Here is a 16,773-nt window from a genome sequence, read left to right on the forward strand (position 1 = left end):
CCACCTCTTTGATTGTAAACCCCATGCAGGACAGCAGTCATGTCCAAGCTGATCATCTTGTATCTACCCAGCTCCTTACACATAGTAGTTGCTAAGTAAATAATAATAATTATTATTATGGTATATGTTAAGCACTTAAGTAAATGTCATCATAATACTCAAAAGTCAGGATGTCTGAGCCAAAACTCTTTGCTATTCCAGGAGCTTTGTTCAGCAGGTTGGAAGCATCATCCCATGTCCAGGTAGACCATTATATTGTACTCTTTCAAGCTCTTAGGACAGTCAGCTCACTGTGGGCAGGGAATGTGCCTAACCAACTCTGTTGTATTGTGCTCTCCAAGCACCTAGTGCAGTGCTCTGCACATAGTAAGTGTTTCAGTAAATACCATTGATCAATTCTTTGTGCCTCAGATTTCTCATCTGTAAAATAGGGATTCAAAATACCCGGCTCACCCTTCCTCTTAGGCTTAGAGCCCTTTGATTATCTTGTATCTACCCCAGTGCTTAGTGTAGCGCTAAGCACTTCATGCCGGAATTAGCATTGGGACAAGCGCTTGGTACGATTGAGTGAATTAGTGAGGAGCTGCTTCTGATTCCCAGGCCTGTACTCTATCCACTAGGCCCCGCTGCTTCTCTCCCATGCTGCGGTTTTTCCATGCTGCGGTTTTGTTCACCCGAGCCCTACCTCTCCCCTCTGCAGGGGAGAGACACGAGTGAGTGATGACCCCAGAGGTGTAGGCACCATATGGTAGAGCAGCAGAGCCGTCACGGTGGCCCTGGGCTGGAGGAGGCTCAGGGTGACATTGCCGCCTGGGCTGCTCAACTGTGCAAAGTTTAACAAGAGACTCTCCATCACCTCCTTTGTCCCAGGGCCGGTGGTAACCTTGCTGGGTCACTGCACATGCTCAAGTATTTTTTTTTCCTCCATTGCCCCTTGACATGGGTCCTGCTAATAAAGTCCCTTAGATTAAGAAGAAAACCTCCAAAGCAAAACTCGCTGAAAAAACAAAAATCATCCTCCAGTGACATAAATTCGTAAAGTAAATTTGCTTTTCATGCCTGCCCTTTCGCGCCCAAATCTCAATAATGTATTGGTTCTGCTCCCAACTATCTCCAGTCAGCATTCGTTTCTTGCAGCCATAAGTAGAAGTTGAGTTTCACTCAGTCATTGTAATGAAGGGCAATGAGGAAAGGTGAGCTTATCTCTCGTCCCTTCGTCCCCATCTCCATCCCCCCGTCTTACCTCCTTCCCTTCCCCACAGCACCTGTATATATGTATATATGTTTGTACATATTTATTACTCTATTTATTTATTTATTTTACTTGTACATATCTGTTCTATTTATTTTATTTTGTTAATATGTTTGGTTTTGTCCTCTGTCTCCCCTTTCTAGACTGTGAGCCCACTGTTGGGTAGGGGCTGTCTCTATATGTTGCCAACTTGTACTTCCCAAGCACTTAGTACAGTGCTCTGCACACAGTAAGCGCTCAATAAATACGATTGATTGATTGATTGATCTCTGCCATGCATGCTGGATGAATACCCATGGTGCCCTGCTCCTGTGCCCTGCTCCTCGAGGTGGACCAGACAAGAAAGATCTCCCAGGATTGTGGGCAGCTCAGGGGCCAGAGGTAGTAGAACGACACTCAGTTGCCTACCGTCATGGCTATCCCTCAGGACACATGGGCAGGGTCCAGATGGCCACAGGATTAGCCCACCACTGCCTGGTCTCTGTGACAGCATCAATCAATCATATTTACTGAGTGCTCACTGTTACTTTTACAAACTCCTTTTTCTCATTCATTCTCTTGGTAAGGTAGCCAAACCAGCTCTACTGGCAGCTTTGTGCCAGCTCCTTCATGAGGCATAGTAAAGCAGAATCAGTGTGGCTCGCTCAGTGGAAAGAGCACGGGCTTTGGAGTCAGAGGTCATGGGTTCAAATCCCGGCTCCACCAGTTGTCAGCTGTGTGACTTTGGGCAAGTCACTTAACTTCTCTGTGCCTCAGTGACCTCATCTGTAAAGTGGGGATTGAAACTGTGAGCCCCCCATGGGACAACCTGATCACCTTGTAACCTCCCCAGCGCTTAGAACAGTGCTTTGCACATGGTAAGCGCTTAATAAATGCCATGATTATTATTAGTAGTAGTAAGCGCTTAACAAATGCCCGTGCTTAGAACAGTGCTTAGCACATAGTAAGAGCTTAACAAATACCATTATTATTAATATTAAGAGTAAGAACAACAGTCCATTCCCCTGGTTCATCTCTCCCCCCACCTCTGAGAAAGAGGGTATAATAATGCCTAAAAAATGGGAATTCAATTCCAGTTCTCCCTGCTACTTAGCCTGTGAGCCCCTTGTGGGTCAAAGACTGTTTCAAACCTGCATGTACCCCAGTGCTTAAAAGAGTGTTTGACATATAGTAAGTTCTTACAAATACAATAATAATAATGATAAAGATACCCAGTTGCCATCTACTTCTACACTAAATAGTTGGCCTTGGTTAAAATTTTGTTTGGGGTTTCCTCAGTAGTTCTGCTGAAGTAAGTTGCATTCTGTGTTTCTCATTTGCTTATGGATGGCTCTCCTCCAAAAAGCCAATTGGATTTAATTGAGGGTCTTTTTCCCATAAGCCCCTCCATTCTTAGAAGGAGTGTACAGTGAAGCCAAGCAATGTTTCCTCAGCTGGCAGGGTGGAAAAACGCTGAACTTTACCGTGTGAAGGTATATCTTGCTTCCTAAGATGCCGCATTTGTGCCCAATGATGAGCTTGGGCACTGGAGAATCTGGTTAACTTCTGATTGTGATTATTGTTTGACAAACAAATGGCATAACTGAGGGGTTTGGGACTGGGTGCACTTCCAAAAGAGGTTTCCTTTGTGAGCTACAAAAGGTTTTTATTCTGTATTGCAAGCATGCAAGGAAAGAAGACCTGGCCCTGGATTTCCTATTAACCTTTAATTGGGATCCAAGAACAACAGTGTCCTACCCTCCCTGGCCTTCCCCCATTTTTGACACGGCCTGCTGACGGGCATCCCAGCCCACCAGGCCCCACGTCTACTTTGATTTCCAGAACCGCCCGATCGTCTGACTAGTTCACGGTTGGCGACGGACTCGGCGTTCTCCACAGAGGTCATTATCTGATCCAGGGCCTTCTGATTTCCCCCACTATTTTGAGTCTGAATCTTTGTAATTAGTGATTCAATTTTCCTGGCGATCTGATTACATTTCCCATCTATTCAAACAAATTGTTTGCTTGACAGGGCAGACACAGTATTGGAAAATAGATCAGTCTCAATTCCCCTGTCCCCCTTTCCTGCCATTTCCCTTCCTGGCTTCCGAGCTGATCTCATAATTTTGTTTTCCCTTCCTCGGTAGTTCCAGCTCTAGGAGGCTTATATAGGCTTGCTGAGCCCAGAATAATTTACTGGGGTTGTTAAAGAAAGTTGAATCATAAAGTAATGGGTGTTAGATCTTCTGCTAAGCCTGGAGCAACAGCAGTGTGGTGTAGGAGTTTGGAAATCCAGCTGCTAATTGTAGCCTTCCCCCACCCTGGATTATGGGCAAACCAAGAACTGAAGCTTCACTGGACAGATCTGGGGGGCCGTAGGCAGCAGCTTGATGTGTTGTTCCTGTGGAAAGGTGGCAATAATAGTAGTCACTGTTATTCTTCATGCATTGAATGAAGTCCAATAATGGGAAGCAGGGTAGCCTAATGGAAAGGGCATGGGCGGAGACTCAGAGGACTTGGATTCTGATCCAACCCTGCCACTTGTCTGCTTTGTGACTTTGGGCAAGTCACTTCATTCTATGTGCCTCATGTGCCTCTATGTGCCTCATCTATAAAAAGGGAATTAAACTCTACTCCCTCCTACTTCAACTATGAGCCTCATTTGGGACAGAGACTGTGTCCAACCTGATTAATATGTATCTACCCCTGTGCTTAGAACAGGGCTTGGCACAGAGTAAGCACTTGAAGTCACTCAGTTATTCGTATTTACTGAGTGCTTACTGTATGCAGAGTACTGTACTAAGCACTTGGGTGAGTACAGTATAACAATAAACAGACACATTTCCTGCCCACAATGAACTAGGGACCACGTGCGAAGGCAGAGAGGAAATGTTTGGGGAGGCCACAGGGTCAGACCCCTTTTGTTGGAACCTGACGTAGTCTCTTCACACACACACACACACACACCCCGACTGCCCCCATCACTTTCCCCCTGGACTTCAACCCGGATAGTGACTCTGGGCCAGGCTGTGCAGAAAAAAGAATCCTCCTCCGTCTTTCTTTCCCAGGCAAACTCCTGCCCCGGCCCCGGCCCCCTGGCCTCATTTCTGCCCTGCTGCAGGACTGTCTCGTGGTTTGGCTCCATCTGGGTGGTGGTGGTGAAGCTAGAATGAGCATCCCACCCTCACTCTCTTCGTCACAGGAATTAGAGCAGGTTTCTCATGTCACCGTCTGTAGCCCAACAGGCTCCCATCAGAGCCACATGGCAGCCACTTGAAGCAGTCACGTTATTTATGCCTCCTCAGGCTTGTGGACTTTGGAATCTAGACTGTAAGCTCATTGTAGGCAAGGGAATGTGTCTTCCAATTCTGTTATGTTGTACTCTCCCAAGCACTTAGTACAGCTCTCTGCACAGAATAAGCACTCAATAAATAAGATTGACTGAGGGCATGAGGCTATCTGGAATTCCCTTCCTCCACCTGACAAAAGCTTCCCCACCCCCCACTAATTGGAATACAGTCACCACAACAGAGAGTGGCCAGAGGGAATATGTTCAATTTGAATAAGACCCAAAATGGAGTGATTTGTGCCCTGAAAGTTCCCCATCTGTGGGTTTGGGAAGGGGTCATGGGACCCAGAGGAAAGTGGTCTCTAAATTGAAAGCTTGTTGTGGGCAGGGACCATGTCTACCAACTCTGTTATATTGTATTCTCCCAAGCTCTTCGTATAGTGCTCTGCATGCAGTAAACGCTCAGTAAATATGATAGATGGACTTCTGCCACATGAATCGAGAACCAAATGCAGACTATAGAGAAATGCAGTATAGAGAAACACAGTAAGTGCTCAATAAATATGATTGAATGAAAGAATGAATAAATAATCTAGAAAGGGGAGACTAGCACTCTTACCACCTCCTATAATAATAATTGTGGTATTTCATTCATTCATTCAATCATTTATTGAGTGCTTACTGTGTGCAGAGCACTGTACTAAGCGCTTGGGAAGTACAAGTTAGTAACCTATAGAGACGGTTCCTACCCAGTAGCGGGCTCACAGTCTAGAAGGGGGGAGACAGACAACAAAAAAACACATATTAACAAAATAAAATAAATAGAATAGTAAATATGTACAAGTACAATAAATAGAGTAATAAATCTGTACAAACATATATACAGGTGCTGTGGGGAGGGGAAGGAGGTAGGGAGGGGGAGAGGAAGGAGGGGGCTCAGTCTGGGAAGGCCTGTTAAGCCTTATTTGTTAAGCGCTTACTATGTGCCAAACACTATTCTAAGCACTGAGGTAGATGCAAGGTAATCAGGCTGGACACAGTCCCTGTCCCACATAAGGCTCACAGTCGTAATCCCCATTTTACAGATGAGGCACAGAGAAGGGAAGTGACTTGCCCAGAGTCATACAGCAGACCAGTAGTGGAGCTGGGAATAGAACGCACATCCTCTGATTCCCAGGCCCGTGTTCTTTCCAACACTGCTCTTCTCTGCAGTGTATTTCAGTGCTACCGGTGGGGTGTGAGTATCCAGTTGCTTTCTGGGCAGAACCACTGGAAATGGCTATATTATCATCACCTGAGTTGGGGAGGAACAGCATGGCACCAAGAGAGCCATGCCAGCACTAGTTGGCATTGTAGGCCCAGTTTCACTCTCCTTGGCCTCAAGACAGGGTGAGATGGGCCAGTGAGGTCAAGGGAATGGCAGTGAGACTGATTTTATAGAGTATTGTGGGCAGGGATTGGGTCTACCAACTCTGTTGCACTCCCAAGTGCTCTCTGTGCACACAGGAAGTGCTCAAAAAGTACCATTGACTGATGGAGTAAAGTGGGAAGTGTGTATGTTTAGCCTGTTGCGTCTAGCAGAAGCCAGTCCCGGCTGGGCCCAGGTGACCTAGGTGTCCTCATTAATAACAGTTCTATATTTAGCCAAGGCTGGGGACACGTGCCCCTAATTTAATCAGAAACCCGGTAGCCATGGCAATTGCACATCGCGCCTGGATGCCCTCTACGCCGCGTGCCACCAATGAAACAAAAACAAATGTGTTGCCTAAATTGATAGCTGATGCAAATCTGACTTTTTAATTCCTGATTAACCCCTGAGTGCCCACTCACCTGCTGGAAATGTCTGTGATGCAGGATCTATCTGTATTACGTACTCACATTGATATATGGAATTTTGTGTGTGTGTGTGTGTGTTTTGTCTTACAGGTCTATCAACACTCCTATACTGGATACTACGTCCTGAGCAAAATTCCTTTCGGGTAAGATATTTCCTATGTTTCCCTCTTAACAGAAGCATTCAGTGCAGTTCAAGGACCTAGAAAATGAACATGGGGCATGCAGAAGGTGGGGTGGAGGGGCACAGCCCAAGACTGTATATGTTGTGTGCCTTCTGTGGGTGTTAAGTAAACGTTGTGGTCATGGTCTGTGTGGCAAAAGGGGATATGGTTAGAGAGTCCCCACCTCCACGTCTGGGTTGGGGGCCTCAGTCAATCAACAGTGTAACCTAGTGGATAGACCATGGATCTGGGAGTTAGAAGGACCTGGGTTCTACTCCCGGCTCTTCGATTTGTGTGCTGTGTAGCCTTGGGCAAGTCACTTGTCTTCTCTGGGCTTCAGTTACCTCAAAATAATAATAATAATAATAATAATAATAATGGCATTTGTTAAGTGCTTATTATGTGCGAAGCACTGTTCTAAGCACTGGGGGGGATACAAGGTGATTAGGTTGTCCCCCGTGGGGTCACAGTCTTCATCCCCATTTTACAGTTGAGGTAACAGAGGCCCAGAGAAGTGAATTGACTCGCCCAAAGTCACACAGCAGACAAATGGTGGAGCCGGGATTAGAACCCATGACCTCTGACTCCCAAGCCCGGGCTCTTGCCACTGAGCCATGCTGCTTCTCATGTGTAAAATGGGAATTATGACTGTGAGCCCCATGTGGGACATGGACTGAATCCAATCTCATTAACTTGTATCTACCCCAACGCTTAGTACAGTGCCCAGCACATAGTAAGCATTTAACAAATACCACCCCCACCCCCCCAATTTGTTAATGGGACTACCTACAGCATTCAGCTCTCCAAAAAAAGGCTTGGGACTGGGCAACAAAGATGAAAGACACAAACCCTGCCTTCAGAGAGCTTATAGTTTAATGGTAGACACTGATCCAAAATTATTTACAGACTGAAGAAAAAAGAGAATGGAAAAATTGGTAGGTGACCCAAGTGCTTAAATAGTACTTAAAACTGAAAAGTATGAAAATGCTAAGAGAGGTTGTAAGTGCATAAATAGTGAGTTTGTAGCTGAGACCCTTGACTTAGCGAGAAGAAAATTAATCACGGGATGCTTCTGACTTTAAAAGATTGGGAGAACTATGGTTGGGTGGTTTTGAAGGGGGAAGAACTGTCAGGCAGTGAAAAAGGATGTGCTCAAGGAATCAGAGGTGTGGGGGTCGAGAATGAGGCATAGCAATAAGGCAAGCTTTGGTTGAATAGAGTTTGAGCTAGGTTTTACTGGGAGAAGAGAGCTGATAAAGAGAGAGAGCTGATGGAATTCCTTGAAGCCAGTGGTTAGGCATTTCTGCTGGATGCAGAGATGAATGGGTAGTGGTTGGAGGTTTTGAGGAGTGGAGAAATGTGTTCCAAACGACATTGTAGAAAAACGATCTGGGCATCTCCTCAGGTCATGACCACTGTGAATATCATTGCTTGGAGGTTTATCGTCCATTCTGAGAGGACTAGTTTATTAGAGGGGGTAGATTCTTTATTCCATTTTATAATGACATTTTTGTAAATCCTAAGAGTATCCTAAACAGAGTAGGTTGAGGAGCAATTTAACGGTTTTGGCCATAAATTATGAGAGAGAACTTGCAAGGGCTCTCCTGGGGAGTCATCAATAAGACGCCAAATCTAAAGATAACATTTTCCTGGGAGATGGCAGCAACTATTCATTTGCCTCTGCGCAGAAGAGAGCACAAGCAGTGGGAGCCTGCCGGGCTTAACACACTGAAGCTGGTTATTCCCAGGCAAAGAGAAGGACTGAGCAGCTCTGTGGCTAAAAGAGAGCGATACTAGCACTGCCACAACCAGGATGCCACCAAGGTTGGCCCAAGGTGCCACAGTGCCTTGGTGGCACAGGATGGGAGAGATGCACAGCAGTGTCTTGGCTACCTTGACTAGAGGCCCACAATTAGAGTTCCCAGTGGCTGCAGGGTGTCGGGGTGTGTGATGAGGTGGGTAGCCATCCCCTCTCATGCCAGAAAGGCCAAAAAACGATCCCAGGACTCTCTCAGGGTTAGATCCATACCTGGGAAAAAGCCACACTGTTCCCGGTTTTCCCCGCTGGAAGCCGCGTGGCCTAGTGGAAAGAGCACAGGTCTGAGAGTCAGAGGACCTGAGCTCTAATCCCGGCTCCACCACTTACCTGCTTTGTGACCTTGGACTAGTCACCTAACTTACCTGTGTCTCAGTTTTCCCATTTGTAAAATGGAGATTCAATACCATTCTCCCTCCTACTTAGACTTTAAGCCCCATGAGGAACCGAAACAGTGTGGCCAAGTGGATAGAGCGTGGACCTAGGAGTCGGAAAGACCTGGGTTCTAATCTTAGCTCTTCCGCTTGTCTGCTGTGTGACCTTGGGCAAGTCACTTCACTTCTCTATACCTCAGTTACCTCATCTGTAAAATGGGGATGAAGACTGGGAGCCCCATGTGGGACATGGACTGTGTCCAAAATAGCTTGTATCTACCGCAGCATCTAGTACAGTGACACCTAGTAAGTGCTTAACAAATGCCATTAAAAAAAAAATCAGCTTAAATAGGATTCCCAGTGACTGCGCAAATAGGGAAGGAAAAGCAACTGCTTGAAGATCCTAAGTCACTTGTCAGCTATGAGTCCTTGAACAAGTCACTTAACTTATGCCTCAGTTTTGACATCGGTAAAATGGGGAATTCAGTACCCATTCTCCATCCTACTTTGAGTGTGAGCCCCATGTGGGAGAGGTACGGTGTCCAACCTGATCATCTTATTTCTACCCCAGAGTCGAGCGCTTGACAAGTACTATAATATCAGTATTATAGAGAAGCCCGGTCTCCAACGATGTAGCAGGAGGCTGCAGTGGGAAGCAGGCCAGCCAGGAAGGAGGGGGATTTCTCTCTTTTGATCGAGGCCCCACGGCCTCAGGAGAGCAAGAAGCGTATTAGCCAACAGTGCTTTGCTAAGTGCAAAGGTCCTTCCAGCCCCACCCAAGCCCATGGCTAGAATCAGCCCTCCTGTGGCAGCCACTGGGAGTAGGAGAGGCGGCCCTCGAAATGATGACTTAAATGCCACCAGGATAGTGTTTAGAGAATTCCTCCTTCAATCTGAATACCGAACGAGACAGCGCTTGCTGCTGCCTCTTCCCTCAGGATCCAGAAGCTGCACAGGTGTGTGTGTGTGTGCTTGTGTGTGTGTGTGTGTGTGTGACTTTCACAGCTGAGGGGTTGTAAACAAGAAAGTGACAATCCCTGCGGAATCTCCACACAGCCGTGTTCCCATCCCTGCCGATCCAGACAGATGGTTATAAATTCTGGAATTAGAGTTCCGTCAGTATTTTGCTAGTCCGTCTCCCCGTTTCTTCCCCTTCGTTGTTCCGGTTTTGGCAGCAAAGGTCACTGTGAGGTTCTGACAATGCTTCAAGCATTTATGCTGAGAGATAAATATACACACAGTCAATCGATCCATCATATTTATTGAGCGCTTACTGCATGCAGAGCCCAGTAACTAAGCAGTTTGGAGAGTACAGTGCAGCAGGAGCATATTCAGGTACACACATACGCATGCCTATGCTCATACACCCATACCCGTTACATGTATGTGCATATATATCTACATATATGTCTGCCAGTATCTACCTGTCCGTTGGGTGGGAAGGTGACAGTACCAATGGTGACATTTTGAATTTTAATCATTGTACTGAGGGACAGCTGTAGGTCTAGAGATAGCCCTTGGCTAAACTCTGACTTCTGTTACCCACAGTGTCTGCAGTCGTTTTTAATTCCCCCTTTTTACCTCATCTTCCACCAAGACTCAGTTGCCTCCCGCTGCTCTCTGACCTTGCAAAGTTACTTTACTGGATTTTCATGTCAAAGCGAAGTCAAGCTGCCCGTGGGTGCCACCTCGTGGATTTCAGTGGTGTGTGACATGGTATGTTTGTAAATAGGTCGCCGAGAACTTTTCCCCCACCTATATTTAGCCTGACATCCTGAGCCTGGGAAATAATCCTTTAAGAATAATCACTTGGGATATATGGATCACTTTTCTTGGGAATGTCCAAACCCAGGCTCGGGCCCATTTTAACTGTTGCTGACTGCTCAGCATTGGCGGGGATCAGTTAAGGTGGCATCTGAGCGATGTCAACCAGAAGCCCACTCTGCCCCGCAACACAAACCCCGAGTATTTTACAGGAGGAAATTTGCTCTGGGCTAATCGAGGAGCTATGGCTTGCCCCCTAATCTGCCCAGGCCATTAGCCACCTGGAAGGAAATATTATTGCCGCTCTTCTTCTTTCCCTGCTTCTTTTTATATGAGAGCTGATTAATACCCATGGATGAAGTGGATGGCCGTCAGGCCTTTTGTTACCAGCCCTATTGTGCAGGGCTGGATAGAGCACAAATCCAGTGTGCAAGGTGGTGTATGAGAGAAGCCTTTCACCTGCGTCCTGGCTTCCTGACGGCCGCCTTATCTTCCCAGTGGCCTTGAAAAGATGGCCACTTGAGTTAACAGGCCACTTCGTCAAGATCTCTTTTGGGAAGCATTATCACCTGGCAGTGACCCACTGCTATGTTGCTAACATTTTGCCAAATGAACCACAATCCTGTCGTAGGATTGGCAATGAATAATACTTTTCTCTTGAGAAAGAGTTTTTGCCAGGAAATTAAGGGGTGAATCTAGTTGATTTCCAGGAGGGCAGAACTACTTTGTGTCCACTGAGAGGCAGTTGTATTGCTCTACTGGGAAGAACAGAAATAGCCTCAATTTGGTTCCAAACATCAGTTAATGGTATTTATTAAATGCTTAATGCAGTGCAGAGCACTATACTAAGCACTTAGGAGAATACAGTGCTACAGAATTGATTTAAAAAAAAATGTTCCCTGCCCTGCTTGTGGTGCAACATGGTAAGAGTGGCAGTTCTTTGCTTGGGCCTCAGTTTCCTCATCTGTAAAATGGGGAGTCAAATACCTGCTCTCCCTCCCCCTTAGAATGAGAGCTCCATTTGGGACAAGGAAAATGACCATGACTTAATTCATATCTCGGCTTAGTACAGTGCTTGGCACATAGTAAAAACTTAACAAACACTCGTAGTAGTGGTAGGGGTATTTGCAGTATTTCACCTAAGCAACAGTGCAGGTCATTTTCTAGGGAATCTACAGTGAGGATGCATTGAGAGAAATTTTGCGTATATTGCGAAGAAATAATTAGACTAAACTGAAACCCTCCATCTCATGCTCAATCAGTAGTATTGATTTGGGAATTACTGTGTGTGTAGCACAGTACTAAGCACTTGGGAGAGAACAGAAGAGGTAAAAGTCACACTTGGCCCTCAAAGAGTTTACAGTCTGCCAGAAGTGATTGAAGTGGTCCTTGAAGCTTCATCCGATCCTTGTGTGGAGTTGTGAGGCTAATGCAGGCCCACTCACCCACCACCCCAATACAGTGGTTGGAAGACCGACCCAGCTTCCTTAGACCATCCTGTCCACTCCGGAAGTTTCCGAAGAAAACAGGTGGGCAGCTGAGAATTTGAACTAGAAGTGAAAGCTGTGAGCAGCCTGATTGGCGAGCATTTTAAATGCAATCCATAAGTGTCATCGTAAGGTAGATTTTACAGGGCCCTCTGTGTTCGGTAATGAGATTGTTGGAATTAGTCGACTCTGGTGGCATTCCAATAAGCTGAAATGGATATTAATTCTAGGAAATGACCCGTGGCAGAAAGCATTGTCATTCTTTTACAACTCAGCATCACTGCAAGTGCTTTATTTTCCTATCATTGCTGGCTAAGGTGCTTCGCCTGAGGCAAGGCTCTGGAGAAGATAAACAGCAAGCCAAGTGACTTGTTTCCATTCAGAAGCTCTCAATGCAGAAACACCTGTCAGCTGGTGCACTCCCTCCTCAGCCTCAAATGAAAAAACAAACTTTCATTTCAGTGGGTTGCCCATTTCTCACTCGATCCCCGTCATTGCTCCTAAACAGTTTTATTTAGCCATTTGGGTTCCACCCCAGAACTGATTGTATTTAGGTGATGAATAGCTTAAAGGTCAATCAGTCCTCAGACTGTGACATCCCAGTTGCTTCACTGATCCTGTCCCAGTGGACAGGACCTTGATACAGCCCGGTTCTGAAGTAGAACAAAGTGCTTTTCATAGATGACAAAACAAATCCCCCTCACCGATTGATTCAGAGATATCAACCTTCCAGACCAACATGTGGGAATTGTCCATTTCTCAGATGGAAGACCTGAGGCCTTCACCAATGATGCCTTCTTTTACCCAGTTCCCTCTCCCATCTGCATCATCTATGCACATGGATCTGTGCCCTTTCAGCATTTGGTATTCATCCCGTCTTCAGCCCTACAGTATATAGACAGATATTAATAAAAATAAAATATGTATATATAGATAGATTATTTGTTTTTTTCTATTTTGTTTTAAATTTTATATATATATATATATATATATATATATATAATTTATTTTTATTAATGTCTCTCCCCCCCACCCCCAGGTTGTAAGCTCGTTGTGGGCAGGGAATGTGTCTACCAATTCCGTTGAATTGTACTCTCCCAAGTGTTCAGTCAAGTGTTCTTCATATAGTAAGTGCTCAGTAAGTACCATTGATGGATTGATTAACTGAGGTAGAGAAGGGAAATGACTAATTCATTTCCCAAACTATTCAATTCCCCAAGGAAGTTCAAGGTGAAATTATGGTTTTCAGGGAGGGTGTGCTGAAATAAACCCAGCTTCCAAAGAGAAGCCCGGCACCACCATGCCTTTTTTTTTTTCTATGTTCTAACTCCATCCCACATCCCACAGAGGAACTTTTCCTCCATTTGAGAAGTGAATCTTGTCGACCATTTGTCTGCTGTGTGACCTTGGACAAGTCACAACTTCTCTGTGCTTCAGTTATGTCATCTGCAAAATAGGGATATGACTGTGACTGATATATGACTGTGAGTTCCATGTGGGGCAGGGACTGTGTCCAACTTGTATCTTGTAGCTTGTATCTACCTCAGTGCTCAGTACAGTGCCTGGCATATAGCAGGCACTTCACAAACACCATAAAATAAAAAAAAGGCACGGTGGTGCCGGGCTGCTCTTTGGAAGCTGGGTTTATTTCAGCACACCCTCCTGAAAGCCATAACAACACAATTGCCTCAGGTCCTGTTCAGAAAAATGAAAATGAGAGCAGATCAGTGGGAGCTTCTTTAGAAAAGGAGGGGGGGGGGGGGGAACAGGTTACTTTCATTGATCTGGATCCCTGTGGAACAGTCTGCTAGAACAATTCAAAATACTGCCCCAAGAATAAGGTTCTTGCAACAATTAAGTGAATCTTCTCAGCAAGCTCCAAACTGCTACATTATTAATGTTCTCTAGCCAGTGGGATACTTTAGAAAAGAAAGTGGCAGGGGTGCTGGAAAGGGGATGGTAAATGACTGAAATTCAACAGCTGAAATCAATTCCCACTTTTTAAATGAATAATTTAAACATCAGTATTAAATAATAACCAAGCCCTCGATAAATAGCACTGTTCTAAGCACTGGGGTAGATAGAAAGTTAATCAGGTCGAACACAGTCCCTATCTCATGTGTGACTCTCAGTCTAAGTAGGAGAGAGAACAGGTATTGAGTCCCCATTTGACACATGAGGAAACTGAGGCCCAGAGAAGGTAAGTGACTTAACCAAGGTCACATAGCAAGCAGTTGACCTAGCTGGGTTCAGAACCCAGGTCGTCAGGCTCCCAGGCCTGTGCTCTTTCCGTTAGGCTGCTTCTCAGTTAGCTTTAATAGCTGACTGGAATTGCCCTCAATGATAGATTTCATTCGAGCATCCCTCACTGTGTCTGCGGCTCTTCATTCCTGTGTTGCCATCTTTTTTCTTCCTCAAACAGAGCTGCCTATAGCATCCTCTGATTCTAAGATCTCCATTAGCTAACCCCAGGGCCCCCCTGATCATCTGAGGATAAGCAGCGTCTGGACAGAAAGTCTTCCTCCCTGAATGTATTAGTCTTGCCCTAACCACCATGGCCACCTGTCTCCTTGCTGAATTCGTCCATGACGTCACAGCGCCTCTGCCTCTCCCGCTGCCACGTAGGTCAGCGGAGCCCCGCTCGGACACCGAGGATAAGAAGGGGAGCATACATCCCACCACCAGCACAACACACACTAGACTCGTTTTTGGAGCAGTGGTGATGGTTTGCCCAAATGGCCAAAAGGCAGAGAATAGGAGGGAGAAGGGAGGAGCGGGTGTAATTCAAAAACTAGAGAAGAGGCCTCTGAGTGGTAAGGCAGGAAAATAGCTAACTCTAAAGATCACTTAGAAGACTTTCTCAGGCCAGGAAATGGGGGAGGAGGGGCCCAGTGAAACTCCATTAAACATTTGACTGCAAATCAGGAATCACTTTGGCCCCTTGAAAAACCACAAAAAGCTGCTTCACTTGAGTTGGACCACCTTATGGGCAGGACCCTCGGCTTCAAGGCTGTCCATCACCTCGCCCCCTCCTACCTCACCTACCTTCTTTCCTTCTGCAGCCCAGCCCGCACCCTCCACTCCTCTGCCGCTAACCTCCTCACTGTGCCTCATTCTCGCCTGTCCCGCCGTCGACCCCCGGCCCACATCCCCCCCTGGCCTGGAATGCCCTCCCTCTGCATATCCGCCAAGCTAGCTCTCTTCCTCCCTTCAAAGCCCTACTGAGAGCTCACCTCCTCCAGGAGGCCTTCCCAGACTGAGTCCCCTCCTTCCTCTCCCCTTCCCCATCCCCCCCACCCTACCTCCTTCCCCTCCCCAAAGCACCTCTATATATGTTTGTACAGATTTATTACTCTATGTATTTTACTTGTACATATTTACTTTTCTATTTATTTTATTTTGTTAATACATTTTGTTTTGTTGTCCATCTCCCCCTTCTAGACTGTGAGGCTGTTGTTCGGTAGGGACCATCTTTATATGTTGCCAACTTGCACTTCCCAAGTGCTTAGTACAGTGCTCTGCACACAGTAAGCGCTCAATAAATACGATTGAATGAATGAATGAAAGGAGAAGGCTGGGTAAGGTGTGAGTGTCTCCCTGAAGATGAGGGTCACCTCAGTAAATTTGATTAGGAAGATGAAGGGATGCTAGGGGATGGGCTTGGGAAGGAAGCAGAAGCTATCAGGATAGTGGGAAGATTTGTGAGCAGATTGCAGCGGCATCCTTCCCTTTGGAAAACCATGGCCCACTTTCTCCTTTCAGAGACACATTATCTCCCCTCCCCACCCCTCAAACCACTGACTGAGAGCTTTGAGTTTTCACTCTCCTGCTAGTAATGTCAATTGCTAGCAGGAACTTCCTCCTCACCGGCTCTTCCAGTCTGTCTCTTCGGGCCTTGTTCTGTAATAGAGGTTTCCTGAAGGTCAGAAGCAGAGAGGCCCTGGAACGGCTCCAGTTTGTGTTTGTAACGAAGCCTGGAGGAAGGTGAAACCTGTAATAAAGAAGGAAGGAGAGTAATGGTTCCCCTGAATCTGTGCCGGGGTGGATACAGAGAAGCAAAAGGTTTTACAGATTTCTTGGGAGTTTGAGCATTCACACCGTCATTTTGCTGCCCACACTGGCCTGCCTGACCCATTGAATCAATCAATCAATCAATCAGTCCTATTTATTGAGCACTTACTATATGCAGAGCTCTGCACTAAGTGCTTGGGAGAGTACAGTATAACAGAGTTGGTAGACATGTTCCCTGCCTACAGTGAACTTACAGCCTAGAGAGAGTGTTTTAAGATAAAATGGGGTAATGGCAGCTGGCTTGATGGACAAATTGTTATAAAGATCCACTGAGCCTTGTTTGATCCAGTTTCTAGGAGGGTTAGAAGTGGGAAAGAAACTGTGTTGGTGTTTTGCCAGGCATACCTCCTCTCCATATATGCGAGACCACCACTCTCTCTACCTTCAACCACTATTAATGCCACATCTCCAACAAGAGGCCTTCCCACAATTAAGCCCTCTTTTCCCCAGCTGTCTCTCCCCTTTGCGTTGTTTTTGCACTTGGATGTGACCTTTGGACATTTGATATTCACCCCACCCCCAACTCCACAGGACTTGTGTAAATAACTTTAAATTGTATATTATAAATTACTTATTCATTCATATTAATGTCCGTCTCCCTACCTAGACTTTAAGCTCATTAAGGGCAGGGAATGAGTCTGCTAATTCTGCTGTATTGTACTCTCCCAAGCACTTAGTACAGTGCTCTGCACATAGCACACAGTAAATACCATTGGTTGATTAATTGAGGGTGGACTGTGGTGA

General features: G+C 46.0%; 1 protein-coding gene across 5 annotated transcripts in view; it reads left to right on the forward strand.

Annotated features, from left to right (window-relative positions):
- The window catches only part of DPP6 (dipeptidyl peptidase like 6), a 551,379-nt gene that overhangs the window by 430,003 nt on the left and 104,603 nt on the right, over positions 1-16,773 (forward strand). For all 5 annotated transcript variants that reach the window (XM_038755599.1, XM_038755601.1, XM_038755600.1 and 2 more), the window contains one exon: positions 6,447-6,499. In XM_038755599.1, the coding sequence (XP_038611527.1) occupies positions 6,447-6,499 (53 nt within the window). The remainder of the gene's footprint in view (positions 1-6,446; positions 6,500-16,773) is intronic.

Source organism: Tachyglossus aculeatus, chromosome 13, assembly GCF_015852505.1.
Source record: "Tachyglossus aculeatus isolate mTacAcu1 chromosome 13, mTacAcu1.pri, whole genome shotgun sequence".
Taxonomy (NCBI): Eukaryota; Metazoa; Chordata; class Mammalia; order Monotremata; family Tachyglossidae; genus Tachyglossus; species Tachyglossus aculeatus.